At 42.5% G+C, this 14,975-nt stretch overlaps 1 protein-coding gene across 1 annotated transcript in view; it reads left to right on the top strand.

Moving 5' to 3' along the window:
• Cers3 (ceramide synthase 3) overlaps positions 1-14,975 on the top strand; it is an 88,896-nt gene that overhangs the window by 50,592 nt on the left and 23,329 nt on the right. The window contains exon 10 of the mRNA XM_021633262.2: positions 9,462-9,615. Coding sequence (XP_021488937.1) covers positions 9,462-9,615 — 154 coding nt within the window. The remainder of the gene's footprint in view (positions 1-9,461; positions 9,616-14,975) is intronic.

Here is a 14,975-nt window from a genome sequence, read left to right on the forward strand (position 1 = left end):
GTTTTTGTTTAATGACCCACTGTTTCTAGACTTTGCAAGGTATCTGTCTTCAGATTTTCTGCAAAGTTTTTAACACAGTTGCTAGGAAGTCAGTTACAGTGCCATTTTCTTGTACTTACCTCGTTTTGTCTAGCCCTTGCCACTCCTAATTGTCCCTATATCCCAGCACTATCCCTGCTTGAACCTCTCTACTGCAGTATTCCCCTTCTCTGCCCTCCTCTAACCTATTAGGTACTATACCTCCTGATTTAAGACGACCTTCCCACACTGTCCCCTTTCCAGTTTCTTAGCTTCCTGAGATATTCCAAGGTAAGCACACAAAACTAAAACATCTAAAAATGATATTGGCCCCCAAATAGACACATAGATCTATGGAATCTATGGAATAGAAAAGAGGACCCAGATATAAGCTTACACAACTGCATCTACCTGATGATTTTTCCAAAGAAACTGAACAAATATGCTGGGGGAAAGAGTATTTTCAACAAAGGATGCTGGGAAAGTTGGATGGCAGCATGTAGAAGAATGAAGCTAGATGCCTGAATCTCACCCTGTGCAAAAGTCAACTCCAAATGGATCAGGCCTTAAGATAAGACCTGATACTTTGAAAGTGCTAAAGAGAAAAGTAGGGGAGCTCTTCAACACATAAATTTAGTTTTAAGATGCTGACTACTACTCTAGTAGCACATGAAATAATACCAACAACCAAAAACAAGACCTCATGAGACTATCAAGCTTCTATGCAGCAAAACAAATTGTTAATCAAGTGAAGAAACAGCCTACAGAATAAGAAAAAATATTTGCCAGCTATACAACTGATAGAGGATTGGTAACTGGAATATAAAATCACTAAATTCAAAGAAAACAAATAGCCCAATTAAAAATGGTCTATGGAACTAAACAGTTTTCAAAAGAACTACAAGTGGCCAGAAAATACTTTAAAATGCTCAGTACCCTTAACTATCTGGAAAATTTAGATTAAATCCACTTTAAATTTTCATTTTACCCAGTAAAAATGGGCATCATCTGGAATACAAATGACTACCAATGCCAGATGTGTGGAAGGGGAATCCTTGTATGCTGATGGTAAAGGGGTGCCTCAGGAAAACTAGAACTAGATCTACTTCATGTCCCAGCCCTACACTCCTGGACATATACCCTAAGGATCCCATCTTACTACAGAAATACTTGGCACATCATTGTTCATTGCAGCTCTGATCACAATAGCTGGAAAATGGAATCAATCCAGATGTTCATCAACTCATGAATGGATAATGAAAGTGAAAGGCATATACATACATGGATTTTATGTAACTATAAAGAAAAATGAAATTTTGAAATTTTCAGGAAAATAGACGAAATGGAAAAAAATTATACTGAGTGAGGTAACCCAGACCCAGAAAGACAAATGCCTCTTGTTTGAAAATATATTACTGTTGCTTTTGTTTGACTAAGCGGGTGTGTTTGTAAAAATCAGTTGTTGGTCTCTCTGTCATTTTTATGATTCCCATATTCAGGGTCTCCCTCAGGCAAACTAGGACGGACCACTGAGCCACAGCCAAGCCCTTGAGGACCATTATTGAGGGGAATAATTCTGACTTGCAGATAACTATTGATGTAGTCTTTCAGAGTGGCTTCCATGGTGAGCCTGCCATCTTGCCCTGGTCCCCTTCTCATGCTGCACTTGGCTGTTTCTGCACAGGAAACTGTCCAGATGCCGAGTGGTTTAAGTCAGTGCTGAGCAAACTTGTTCTGGTAAGGGTAAGAGAACAAGTATTTTAAACTTGAAGAGAACAATATGGCCTGTGTTGCATATTTTTCTTTTGATAACTCTTTAAAGATACATCAAGCCATTGGCTGTAAAATTTAAAAAGAAAAAACCCTGTCTTGGATTAGATTTTATCCACAGGCCAGTTTGCAGAGATCTCCTTTAAATCATTTGTTAATCATTGTTAGTTCTCCTGGTTCTCTGGCATGATTGGCCTTAGCCAGGTGATTTCTCCTCTGAGTCTTTCCTGTGGTTACAATCAGATGGAGACCGGGCAGTCAACAGTGACTACAGTTGGAACATTCTGGAGGCCTTCTTCACCCACATGCTTGAAGGAACCTGTATAAGACTGCTACTTGGTGACAGTCATAGGTTAGGTCCTGAGCTGGGCTCTTGTCCGGAACACCTACAGATGATCCCCTCACTTGGCCTTGGCCTCCTCATTCCAGAGCTAGGCATACACTGCATTTCCTTCTGTATCCCAGCCTCAGAAGTCACATCATGTCACTTCCTGCTGTGTGATGCACGTTGGAACCCTCAAGGTCGCAGAGCAATATTCAAAGAAAGGAAAGTATACCGTGTCTTGGTAAGACTGGCTCTAAAGCCTGGCCAGGCATGTTAAGGGCAGACTCCGTGGAGACCCTCAGTTCAGAGACCTCCAAGAAGCTTCTCTAGAATGGAGCAGGGCCTGGCTTTTGGTTCTGTTGTAGAGAACACTGACCTCCGACTCTCTCATGATATCTACTAAACTAGCAAACAGCTTGGGTCCAGTGAGATACCCTTTGCTCAGAAAAAAGAGCAAAAAAAGAGAAGAATGATCTTGGGCCATCCTTTTGTGAGACCTGAAAAGTGGCAGGCAGTGGCTAGTACCACAGTGGTCCTTCCCCTCCATGCCCTCTAGTCTCCCACCCTAGCGTGATCTCTACACAGTCTCCACTCCAAGTGGTTCCTTCTGAATGGAGCACAGCCCAGTCAGCTCTGCAGCTCAGAGGTGGGGCTGCTCCCACTGGGTTCCTGTTTAGGAGTGGAGGGCACAGGAAGCAGCTGAATGGCAGCTAAGGTGCATGCTGAGCCCTCAGGCACTGAGTTCAGTACCATTTACAGATGAACTAAGGCCCAAGGGGTGAAGGCACTCCCTGAAGTGACCTCTGACCTGCATCTCAAAGGCTCCTTAGCCCCACCTCTCTTCCCATACTCAGAGGCATCTGCATTTTAATGTCTGCTCTTTCCAGGAAAGAGCCATCTCTCCACCCTGTTTCCATGCCTTTCTAAGGTCAGCTTTCCCTGTTGCTCTTAAAAGGAAGGCCACACCTCTGGTCTACCTCAAAGGCTACTTGAATATCTCCACCTCTGGAGCCTCCACTCAAGCCACCCTTCCCTGCCTCCTTTCTCCTTAAAGGAGTACTAAGCTACAGGGCTCTCAGCATGGAGGAAACTGCCACTGAGGCTCCTTCAACCCCCTGAATTTCCCATCGTGCCTCCCTGGGGGATTCTGCATGCGCAGTGAAAGATTCCTGCACAGGAATCCTCTCCTGTGCCTTCACTTCCCACAAGCAGAAGCAGGGAAGTCTGTCTCAGTTTAGTGAAAATCCTCTCCATGCCCCACACCCTACTCCTTTATGTGGTGAGCAGTGCATGCGTTTGATGGTTCACATCTTGGTAAACTGTGAAAAGAATGTTTTGTGTTTTTTTTTTTTTTTATCATCTTTGTCAGTGTTGGCACTGACAGATTTCTGATAGGGGACTGGGTAAGGGGCAAGGACCTGGTGCAGAAAGGAGAGCACAGATGACCATAGGTTGCAGCCATGGCTTTGGGAATCTGCCTGCTAATGAGGCTCACCTGTGGAACAGCTGCCACCGCAAAGCAGAGGCTAAGACCCAGGGGAAGTCATCCCAGATGACCAAGGGCCAGAGGGGAAAGTTATAAAATCATAGGTAATCAGAATAGCATAGAGACCTTTATTTTGGAAAGGTGAAGAGACACAGAAATGTATCTTTGTCATTGTATCATTGACGACGCAATGGCGGCCCGGGGCGTTTGGTGGCGGTGGGGGCAGAGGGCGCGCATGCAGCGTCTGTCGTAAAGAGCGACGGCGTCGTAAAGAGCGTGCGGCTTTCCGGCAGGGCTGAGTGGAAGCATCCATCTCCTTGGCGATGTCATGATATGGCCTGGGTGTTACTCTGTGGTAGAATCTTGTCTAACATACACAGGGCTCTAGGTTCAATCCTCAGCACTGGAGGAATAAAAGAGGGTGGAGCAACTTGTAAGTTACCCACAATCAGTAAATAACTTCATATCCAAGGGTGGTGGAGATCAATATAATTACATTATTTTCTACAATGAATATAGGCTAATACATTTCTTAAAGGGAAATAGTCAGATATCATATACAAATCCTTCACAAAAGAACAAGTGAAAACCATGACATACAAATATTGCGGGCTCATGTAAGGTAAAATGTCACTATAAACAGGCAATGCTCTTTCCCATGGAGACTGACAGAACATAATGTTGCTCAGGAGCTGAGGGAGCCGCGCCTTCACACTGGGCATGAGAACTTGAGTTGTGTGGTCTCGCAGGAAAGCTGCTGAGTAATGCATGTAGTGTCTGACTGGGGTCCAGGACTTTAGCTTCCCTAAAGAGAGAATCAAACGATCTTAACAGTTTCTCAAGTAATTCCCACCGTGTTCTTTATAATTATAATTAAAAAAATGGGAAGAACTTAACTGTCTTATCAGGGAAGAGATAAGTTGCAGTGTGTGAAATGGATCTTACACAGCTGTTACATGAACGATGTATAGCAGACGATGGCAAACTACAGCTTAGGGTCAACTCTAGCTCACACTTTTTTAAAAATTTAATTTAATTTTTTTATTAATTACACTTTATTCTCTTTGTATCCCCCCATAAGCCCCTCCCTCCTTCCCTCTCAATCCTATCCTCCCTCCCCCATCTTCACGCATACCCCTCCCCAAGTCCACTGATAAGGGAGATCCTCCTCTCCTTCCTTCTGATCTTAGTCTATCAGATCTCATCAGGAGTGGCTGCATTGTCATCTTCTGTGGCCTGGTAAGGCTGCTCCCCCCTCAGGGGGAGGTGATCAAAGAGCAGGCCAATCAGATTATGTCAGAGGCAGTCCCCCTTCCCATTACTGTGTAACCCACTTGGACACTAAACTGCCATGGGCTACATCTGTGCAGGGGTTATAGGTTATCTCCATGCCTGGTACTTGGTTGGAGTATGAGTCTCTGGGAAGACCCCTGTGTTCAAATTTCTGGTTCTGTTGCTCTCCTTGTGGAATTCCTGTCCTCTCCAGATCTTACTATTTCCCACTTCTTACATAAGATTCCATGCACACTGCCCAACAGTTGGCCATAAGTCTGCGCATCTGCTTTGATAGTCCATAGGGCAGGGTCTTTCAGAGGCCCTCCGTGGCGGGTTTCTAGCTTGTTTCCTGTTTTCTTCTTCTTCTGATGTCCTTCCTCTTTGCCTTTCAGGATGGGGATTGTAGCTCACACATTTTTTATTTCATTACAATGTAATTTCATTAGTTTTATTTAGTGTTATTCCATGGGAAAATAGATAAAAATTATAAACATTACATTTACGTCTATGTAATAAGTAAAGGGTTTTCTATTTGAATACAAAATCAGAAATGACCCTATAGTATGGTTTTTTTCTATTATAAAATTGAATTTATTTTTTTAAAACTTACTTTTTTTATCAATTACAGTTTGTTCACTTTGTATCCCACTTTGTAGCCCCTTCCCTCATCCTCTTCCAATCCCACCCCCTCCCTCATTTCCTCCCATGCCTCTCCCCAAGTCCACTGATAGGGGAGGTCCTCCTCCACTTTCCTCTGACCCTAGCCTATAAGATCTTATAGGACTGGCTTCATTGTCTTCCTCTGTGGCCTCATAAGGCTGCTCTCCCCATCAGGGGGAGGTGATCAAAGAGCCAGCCACTGAGTTCATGTCACAGAAAGTCCCTGTTCTCCTTACTGGAGAACCCACTTGGAGACTGAGTTGCTATAGGCTACATCTGTGCAGGGGTTCTAGGTTATCTCCATGCATGGTCCTTGGTTAGAGTATCAATCTCAGAAAAGACTCCTGTGGCTATGTTTTTTGGCTCTGTTGCTCTCCTTGTGGAGCTTCTGTCCCCTCCAGTCAAAGGACAGGAGCCTACCACAGAGGGCCTTTGAAAGACTCTACCCAGCAAGGTATCAAAGCAGATGCTGAGACTCATAGCCAAACTTTGGGCAGAGTGCAGGGAATCTTATGAAAGAAGAGGGAGATAGAAAGACCTTGTTTGTTTATAAAGCTTTATTGGCACTCACCCAGCCACAATCATTAGTTTGTATGGAAGGTGCCATTTATCTGCTCTTTTCTTACAATGGCAGAGCTAAGTAGTTGCAACAGAGACCAGATGACCAATGGCCTGACATATTTATTATCTTTTTCTTTTTTCATTTTATTACTTCTTTTACTTTCTGTGATTATAAAATAATTACATCATTTCCTTCTTCCCTTTCCTTCTAAACTCTCTAATGTTCACTTTCAAATTCAAGGTGTCTTTTTTCATTAATTATTGTTACATAATGTATGTATTAATATATTTTTCAATACCTAAATACAACTTTCTCAGTCAGAAGAATGTTGTATGTACATATGTTTTCAGCACTGAGCATTTGGTATTGGATAACTTATTAGTGTGATTTTTCCCTGGGGAGGACTCTGCCTCCAGCTCTCAGCATCTCTTAGATGCCTGTAGTTCTTTGTGTAGTGTTGAGGCCTTGTGATCTTTCTCTGTCCATGTGAGCACGTCTGTTGTTGTCCTTGTTCAGCTCATCTTTAGGAAGTCATGCTGGTGAGACTTTGTGGGTATAACTTCAGACATTACTAGAAGACACAATCTCACAGCAAACCCCACGATCGTCTGGCTCTTATAATCTTTCCACCCCTTTTTAGAAATTCCTGATGCCTAAGGCAGCTGTATCATAAATGTGTCCACTGGAACTGGGCTCCATGACTCTGCATTTTGATTGGTTGTGGTTTTCTGTAATGGTCTCCATCTCTTGCAAAGAGACATTTCCTTAATAAAGGTTAAGAACTATATTTATCTGTGGGTATAAGGTCAAATTCTAGGCTGTACACAGGGATTCTATTGGCTTAGTAAGTGATGGCTATAGGATCATCTTCAAGATCCATTACTTCACTACCTCTTGGTAGAACAGACCAGTTTGCTTGCTTCTATTATATAGCTGCATTCATTGATATGAAAAGATCTCTCTGACATGGAGGAGGAAAAAAATCAAGGTCCTAAATCCCTGACATATAAAATAATTTGGGTGGAAGATAATGTCCTAAAATCTGTACATTCTGTACATACTTTAGGCATTTTTAAAAGTCCTTCATATTTTATATATATTCTGAATTTCCAAAAGGACAATATATTTCTGAGTTAAAAGGTAAACTTGAGAGCTGTCTTCAAAAAATGGGTAAATTAGATAATGAGTTTTGAACAGGCAGAACCTGAGCTGATAACTCACACAAGAGAAGGCAGTGGCCCAGCAGACATGAGAAACCCTCAAAGACTTGCAAATACTGCCTGTTTAAATTGTCTGGAGTTTTAAATCAGCAAACATTAAACCCATCATATTTGGGGAGGGGACCCAAATAAGCTATTCATACATCTCTGATGGCCTTATCATTTACAGTTTTAGAACACAAGGTGGCAATGTTTGGTACCTTCCAGTACACTCCTTGAACTTCTTCACCTTTAATGTACACTTGGAAAGTAGCATCTCACTTTTATGAACATACACTTCTAAGAAGATCTTCCATTTGGGAACGACTACATACTTCGAGGTTTTGAAACAGTGTGGAATGATTTTAGCATAAGTGGCTTTGAATGTTGTCTTGGTCACTGTTCTATGGCTGTGAAGAGACGCCATTACCAAGGCAACTCCTATAGAAGAGAGCGTTTAATTTAGGGCTTTCTTAAAATTTCAGAGGTTAGTCCATTATCATTATGGTGGGTAGCATGAAGGCACTCAGGCAGACATGGTCCTGGAGGAGTTGAAAGTTCTATATCCTGATCCATAGACAGAGAAACACTGCCCTGGCATGGACTTTTAAAAAAACCTCAAAGCCCACCCTCAGTGATACATTTCCTCCAACAAATTCATACTGCAACAAGGCCACACCTAGGAATCCTTCTCAAATAGTTTGACTCCCTGTTGACTAAGCACTCAAATATATGAGCCTATGGGGGCCATTCCCAATCAATGCAAACATGAACCCTGCCAACAACTGTATTGAACATGAACCCATATTTCTGCAAAACAATACGCAGTATCGAGGAGGATGTGAACCACAAGAATAGTAGGGTAGATACACAGCATGCCCTCCAGCAAACAATACTTTATCCTCTTGTGAAGTTAACCATGCACTTGCCGTCACCACACATTAGTTACATCTTCCTGCTTACCCGGCAGCAATGAAAACCTCTGTTCATACAAAAACATGTGTGTGAGTGTATGCAGTGTTTGTGTTAACAATGTTCAAGCATGGAAAATGGCTCTCGTGCTCCTCCAAAAGTGAACAGATAAAGCGTGATCTGTTCACATGGCAGGGCACAAAAGAAAGCCACTGATTCCCCCGGGAATTGGGTGAGTCAGAAAAGCAGTGGGCAAGTAAAAGACAACAGTCTCAAAAACACTCTGGGAAAAGATAACAGTGGAAGGTGGAGGGCAGATGAGTGGTTGTACCGGTTAAGGGTGGAGATGGCGTGACTGTAGAGGGATAGAACAGGGCATTCCTAGGCACAGCAGCCTGCTCCATATCCTCCAGCTCACTCAACTCTGTGGCAAACCCCAGAAAATTTGACTGTCTGCTAATTTAAAAATTAAATTAAGTGATGTATTGAGAAAAAAATGAAAGACAAGGCACTAAAATTACAGCATCATTTTAGAGAGTGGTACTGTGAACATTTTCTTTCCATTTTTTTCTTCCAATTTAATTGAACAAATTATTTTTTATACACAAATCTGTGCTTATAACCCAACCTTTCTTTGCAGAAAGAACACTTAGCTTTTCATCCTGGGATAAGAGCTAAAGATGCTATGCATCTTGATGCATCAGGGCAGTAAAAATTGTGCTCAGGAGTCAGTCTGTGTGCACAACAAAGTGGGCAGTTCGCTTTAGGAAATGGAAGCAATCATGACGTGTGTATTTGGGGGCAGGGACTGGGGGTTGCATCTTGGCCTGGTGTATGCTGGGCCACTTTCAGGGAGCTGCAGTCTCAAGTCACCACTGACACCGAGTAAATGAAACCATGTCAGAAGGTGCCAATGGAAACATGCATTGTCTCATTTGCAACTTCTCTCTGCCTGGAAGGTAAAGATGGTTCATGCCAGCTTTTCTGTTTGCAAAGAGGGAACAGAGGCACAGGAACTCTAAAGCAAGCAGTGGTAGGAAGCATCACTTGTTTTCGTTTTTCTCTCAGGAGACAGGCTGTACTTGATTGTGTTAGTGTGATGTAAATGATAATATCACCCTTTCTTTCCCTATAGAGAATTTCTGGACATCTTTTCAAATTAAGTACATGTTTGGGGAGAAAGAATATATGTTTTCTTGTTGAAATTCACCAGTGCTTTGGCCACAGTGAGACCTCCTACCTGTTTTTCCACAGGATTTTGTACTGCACACTGATTCTGCCTTTGCACTACCTCGAACCCTTCTTTTCGTACATCTTCCTCAACCTACAGCTCATGATCCTTCAGGGCCTTCATCTTTACTGGGGTTACTTCATCCTGAAGATGCTCAATAGATGCATATTCACGAAGGTAAGTGCACACCAAGTCTGAGGTCTTTCTAAGTTGTAGTCTCAACTCTCGGAATAAATGTGAGGCCCAGACAGTGGAACATTTATCATTTTATTTGCTTTATTGATTGGCATGGAATAGGCCCTTATGTTGTTCTGTTCTGCAGCTAGGCTATGTCACTGGCATAGTTGGACTGAATGTCAGTGAATATAAAACCAAACATAGTTTTAACCAAAATGATTTATCTGTCTTGGTTTGATTGGTTTTGCTTGAAATGCTGGGGATCACACCCAGGGCCTTTCACATGCTGGGGTGGTGACTCACCAGTGAACTGCTGTTTTATTTTTATGATAAACATGTTTTTTACAGTACAGTTAGGTTTTTCTTTTTCACGAGTGCCTTGAGGAGTAGCTCAGTAGAGTGGTTTTCAGGCATTTCTAGCACCGAAGAGGAAGAAAGGAAACTTTATTAGAAGGTATGACACTCGGAAAAATTTTAATCCTAAAACAGCCTGTTACTTTGAGAATTCTCTGGGTCAGAATTTGTTTGAGTTTTGAGGTATGTTTGTATGTGTATGATACATGTGTGTACATGTGTATGGGTATAGGCAGCTGCACGTGCATATATATAAACATACATGTGTAAGCCAGAGGTCAATGATACCTTCCTCAATCATTCTCCACATCATCAGCATCATCATCATTTTTTGAGTCAGTATCTCTCACTGACCCTGAGATCACTGATTTGGCTGCACATCTTGGGCTAATAAGCTGTCTCTGCCTCCTCACTCTGAGATTACAGATGTGTTCCACTGCTTTGTGCAGCTTTTACATGGGTGACAGGGGTCTGAACTCAGCTTCTTGGGCAAGCACTTTACTAGTGTGCCATCTCCCACCCCCAGATAAGCTTTTGGATGATGACTGAGTGATAGTTCAGACCTTTGCATTTCTTTGCTGAACATGAAGCTTGCATGTAATGCTTTTTCCATGAGCTTGCTTCTGCGTTTGGAGCATTGCCCATCATTTGGCTGTAGTTTATTTCTGAAAACATCTTTGCTAAATGCAGCCATATATTGTTTCCCTACCGAGCACATTCAAAGATGCATTGTTAGATGAGTAAGTCATTGTGTGAACTCCCACAGACCTAGCTGGTACTCACTACTCCGTACTTAGGCTATATGATGGAGCATACTGCTTCTCGGGTCAAGATGAACACAATATCATGAGGTTGATTGAAACAGAAACTAATGAGAGAGATGGATGAGACTGGGCTACAGCAAGACAACAATGCCTTTATAGTATGCTTCCGTATAAATATGTAAAGGTCTCACTATATGACAATGAAGAGAGCTGTGTGGTAAATACATCAGCAGGTAACATTCACTTATCATCAGTTCTATATATTACGCATAGTCATCTCTGCTGTAATTTTATGCACCCAGCATACAGTAGGTTGGCTCACACCAGCATCGCCCACCTATGCAAGTAACATGTCATGCTTCAGTGTGAGGACAGCTGCTGCCCTCTAGACAGTGGGCACTTGTCACCTTCATTGTGACCTTACAGGACTAAGCAGTATTCATGTGACTGTAAATTTATCAAAAGGTGGTTATGTAACACTTGACTAAATACAAATTTCTAATACCTTTGAGATATTTCACAGTTTGCCTTTATTTTGTATTTGGTCTGGACCTTAATTTCAGAAATAGCAAGGGCAGGACTTGAGAAATTCACAAGATGTAATCACTGAGTTAGGGGAGTAGTCCACTCATGAGCACCAATTACAGTGTATGAAATGGAGTGTGCTGACAGTGGTCCCCGGGCTTTGTGGAGGCAAAAGCCACTGACTCTGAGGACCAAGGAAGAGGCTATTGAGGGATGGGGTTTGACTTGGACATTGGAAGCCAGTATAGAAAGTCAAACCAGTTTTTCTGTGCCTAAATAAACTTCATTAAGCATCTTCCAGGGTGACAGTTGGATGGAGCTGGCCCACTCTGGAGTGCCACCACGTGTGTTTAACAGACCTGTCTCACCAGTGAGGAGTTGTGTGTACCAAGTCACTGCTTCATCAAATCTGGTTTATTCATTTTCTACTTTGGTAAACTTATCTGAAAAGCCACTGAGAGTGAACAAATGAAATGGGCATTGCTGTCACTGGGCTCTGAGTCCTCAGACAGACAACTCTCTCAACCTCTAGATCTAAAGATCTGAGCCATATCTGGATTACTAGTTTTAAAAGCAAACCCTGAGAGGTTTTTGTTTTCCTTAAATTATTGACATGGGTTTTGTTTGGGGATTTATTTTTAAGACAGGTTCTCACTACATAATCCTGGAACTCACTATGTAGGCCAGATTGACTTCAAACATATAGAGATCCTCCAGTCTCTGCCTCCTGAGTGCTGGGATCAAAGGCACGTGCCACCACTCCTGGCTGCCTGTTGTCTTGAAAACTGACTTTCCCCTAAAGCTGGGGTGCCAAAAAATTAACTTTCACTAATTATTCTTGGTCAGTATTCTATCACATGGGAATTCTAGATGTTTTCCTATTAAAAAAGAACCTCCACATGACAGTCAAAGTTGAAGAATCGGAGGTGAGGTTCCAAGCTAGACAGTTAAACGACTGATGCTCGCAGTGGTTGGCATAAGAAAGGGTCCTTCAGCTAAACCTGTTGTCCTATCTGGTCAAGCCTTCCTGGACCTTCTGTCCTTGTAAAGAAATTGTCCTCATAGTAACTGGTGAGTGAGAATAATTCTGTGTCTGGTAGGAAGCCAGGGAGAGCCACACTTGGAGGCCAATGAATACCCTTGTTTGGTTTCACTATAACGTTCACATTTCTGATGCCTAACAGGTCATGCCAGGCCGGATTAGAGATGCAGCAGCCTGGCAGACCATGAGCAAAATCCCTGATTTCTCATGCCGTACGTGGGAAAAGCTGTTTCCAATTGCAGTTTGACAGCAGCATGGCCCCACAGCTCTAATTCTTGCCATGCGCATGACTTCAGCTGGCTTGCACATGCAATCTCTTTTCTGCTGCAGTGGCAAAACTGGCTGTGAAACCAGCAAACTCCTCCAAATCCATAAAGCCTCCTTTTAAAGAATGGCATTTGAAGGCAGAGTTGCATTGCAAAGGGAGAGAGGGGAGCTGAGTGTCTTAGAGGACCAAGGAAACCAACTGCCAACTCTGTTTCAAAAGCATTTTAGCAGTTCACGCAACCTCAGTTGTTACTAAGCTGACTAATTCTTGGATACTTTAAAAATGGAATTACAGAAGTTTATAGACCTCCAAAAATGTCTTTTAAGTCTTACAGTGGAGATGAAGAATTTGTCCCTTCAACTCCTTTACACACAGCAGGCTCTCAGAAAGTAATTTTGAATATGCAGAGCAAGGTAATTTGGTGGGGGGGGGCAAACCATACTATTTTAGGTGCTGCTGTGTAATAAAACTTTTCCTGGGGAGACACAATACAGCATGTCTACCTACCCCAGACAGGGAATCAACAACATACCAAAGTATGAATCCCACTAAAGCCCAGTTTGGTGAACCAATGAGTTGTATTCAGGTTACCTACAGGAAGGTGGGGGGAGGGTTACTTACAAGGGGAGAAATGATTCACAGATAGCGCTATTATCAAAGCCCACCCCAGCTGGGTGGCAGCCCACAAAAGCTAAATTTGAAGCATAATGCACAGCCTGTAGGCAGCTCATCAGGTTGGAGAGTGTCCTTTCCAGGTACCTCAGTTGGTCTAAACCTCTTCCAGGCATCCAGGCTGGTCTGGTCCCAGATTTTTCTTTGCAATTTGGCTTAGCTGGGTCTGACAGGGACTCTAAGCTTTTATTGCTTACTCTGTCAGGGAGGGACCTAGTAAATCTGGTCAGTTTCAGGGACTTCCTGAAGGTATTTGAGTTGTTTACCTTCCTGGTTAAGAAGCTTCCCTGCAGGATGGAATAATTCAATATCAGAGGAAAGTAATACATAACAGGTGGAAAGTTATGAAATAATGATGTAATAATTTTTAGACTAGGTGTATTTGTCAGGCTGAAAAGAAGGCTAAACCTAGCATGTTTCATAATGGTCACTTCTTTTTCGACAGTTATTGCATGTACATAGCAAATGAGGGACATCTACTCTTTGCTTTTGTTCTTTAATATTTTAAAGTAAGAATATCACTACAGGGCTGGGGGGAGGCAGAAGAACAGTTGTGAACTGCTTGCCTTGCAAAAGTAGGACCTGAATTTAATCCTGGAACCCATGTGAAGAAATCAGGCATGAGAACACATCTTATGATCTCAGTACTTGAGAGGCAGAGACAGAAGGCAACATTTGTTTTTCTTACCAGATAGTTTATCGTAATGGGTGAGCTTTAGGCCAATGAGAAACATGGACCCAAAGGAGGTGGGTAGTATTCCTAAGGATGATGCCCGAGGTTGCCACCCATCTCCACACATAAACACACGCACTCCCACACCTCCATGCATGTGCTCCATACACACATGAGCATATACATATGCATGAATAAAAAAGAATAGAGCTGTAATTTAAAGTTACAAAATAGTGGATTCTGGTATGCATAGTCCATGCTTAGCAGACATATTGTTGCTTAAGAATAATACTTGACATTGAAACTTGATTCCAATAAAGTGGGCAGTTTTCTGATGAGCTACCAACCTACACACATCACATGAGGAAGCATGACAAGCTGAGATATTCATCCGGTCGTTCTCCATGCAAACGCGAGAAGGGCTTTTAGAGGAAATTGGAAACAACATAGAACACTTTTATTTAACATGACTTAAGAGAATTTGATCATCCTTAAGCTCTCATTTCTTCTCTTTAACTGTTACCATGGGTCTTGGCCAACTTAAGCTTGTCTCTGTGACATCTTGTACTGGTGAACAGCCAAGACATTCAGGAGGAGCCAGAGAACACAGCCATCACAGCCAGGTTGGAGACGCTATCCCCTTGGCAACCTGGCCCAGCCTCCTGAAACTAACAATCAGTGTCCGCTAAGTTCATAGAGTGACACTTGGCAGGCTCTGCACAGAGCTGATGAAGAACGGAACAAGTTAGTAACTGTGAGGAAACTGAGGCCTAGACGGGAGTCACGCAATGAGTAATGGTAAATCAAGTGCTGTAACTGAAGTCTCCCATTGTGTAAAACTTCACCTTATGTCTCATTCGTCATTTGATTGAAATGTAGAAAGCTAATAAACAGAAAGTAAGTGAAAATACTTGCCTGGAGTCAAAAATAGCAAGCACATAAACATACCAAGTACTCAAAATATGAGAGTCCAAGGCAGCCCAGGACTGAGGAGGTGACTCAGTTAGCAAAGTTTTTGCTGTGCAAGGGTAAAGCTCTGAGTTCAATCACGAAACCATATTA

This window comes from Meriones unguiculatus, chromosome 14, assembly GCF_030254825.1.
Source record: "Meriones unguiculatus strain TT.TT164.6M chromosome 14, Bangor_MerUng_6.1, whole genome shotgun sequence".
Lineage (NCBI taxonomy): Eukaryota > Metazoa > Chordata > Mammalia > Rodentia > Muridae > Meriones > Meriones unguiculatus.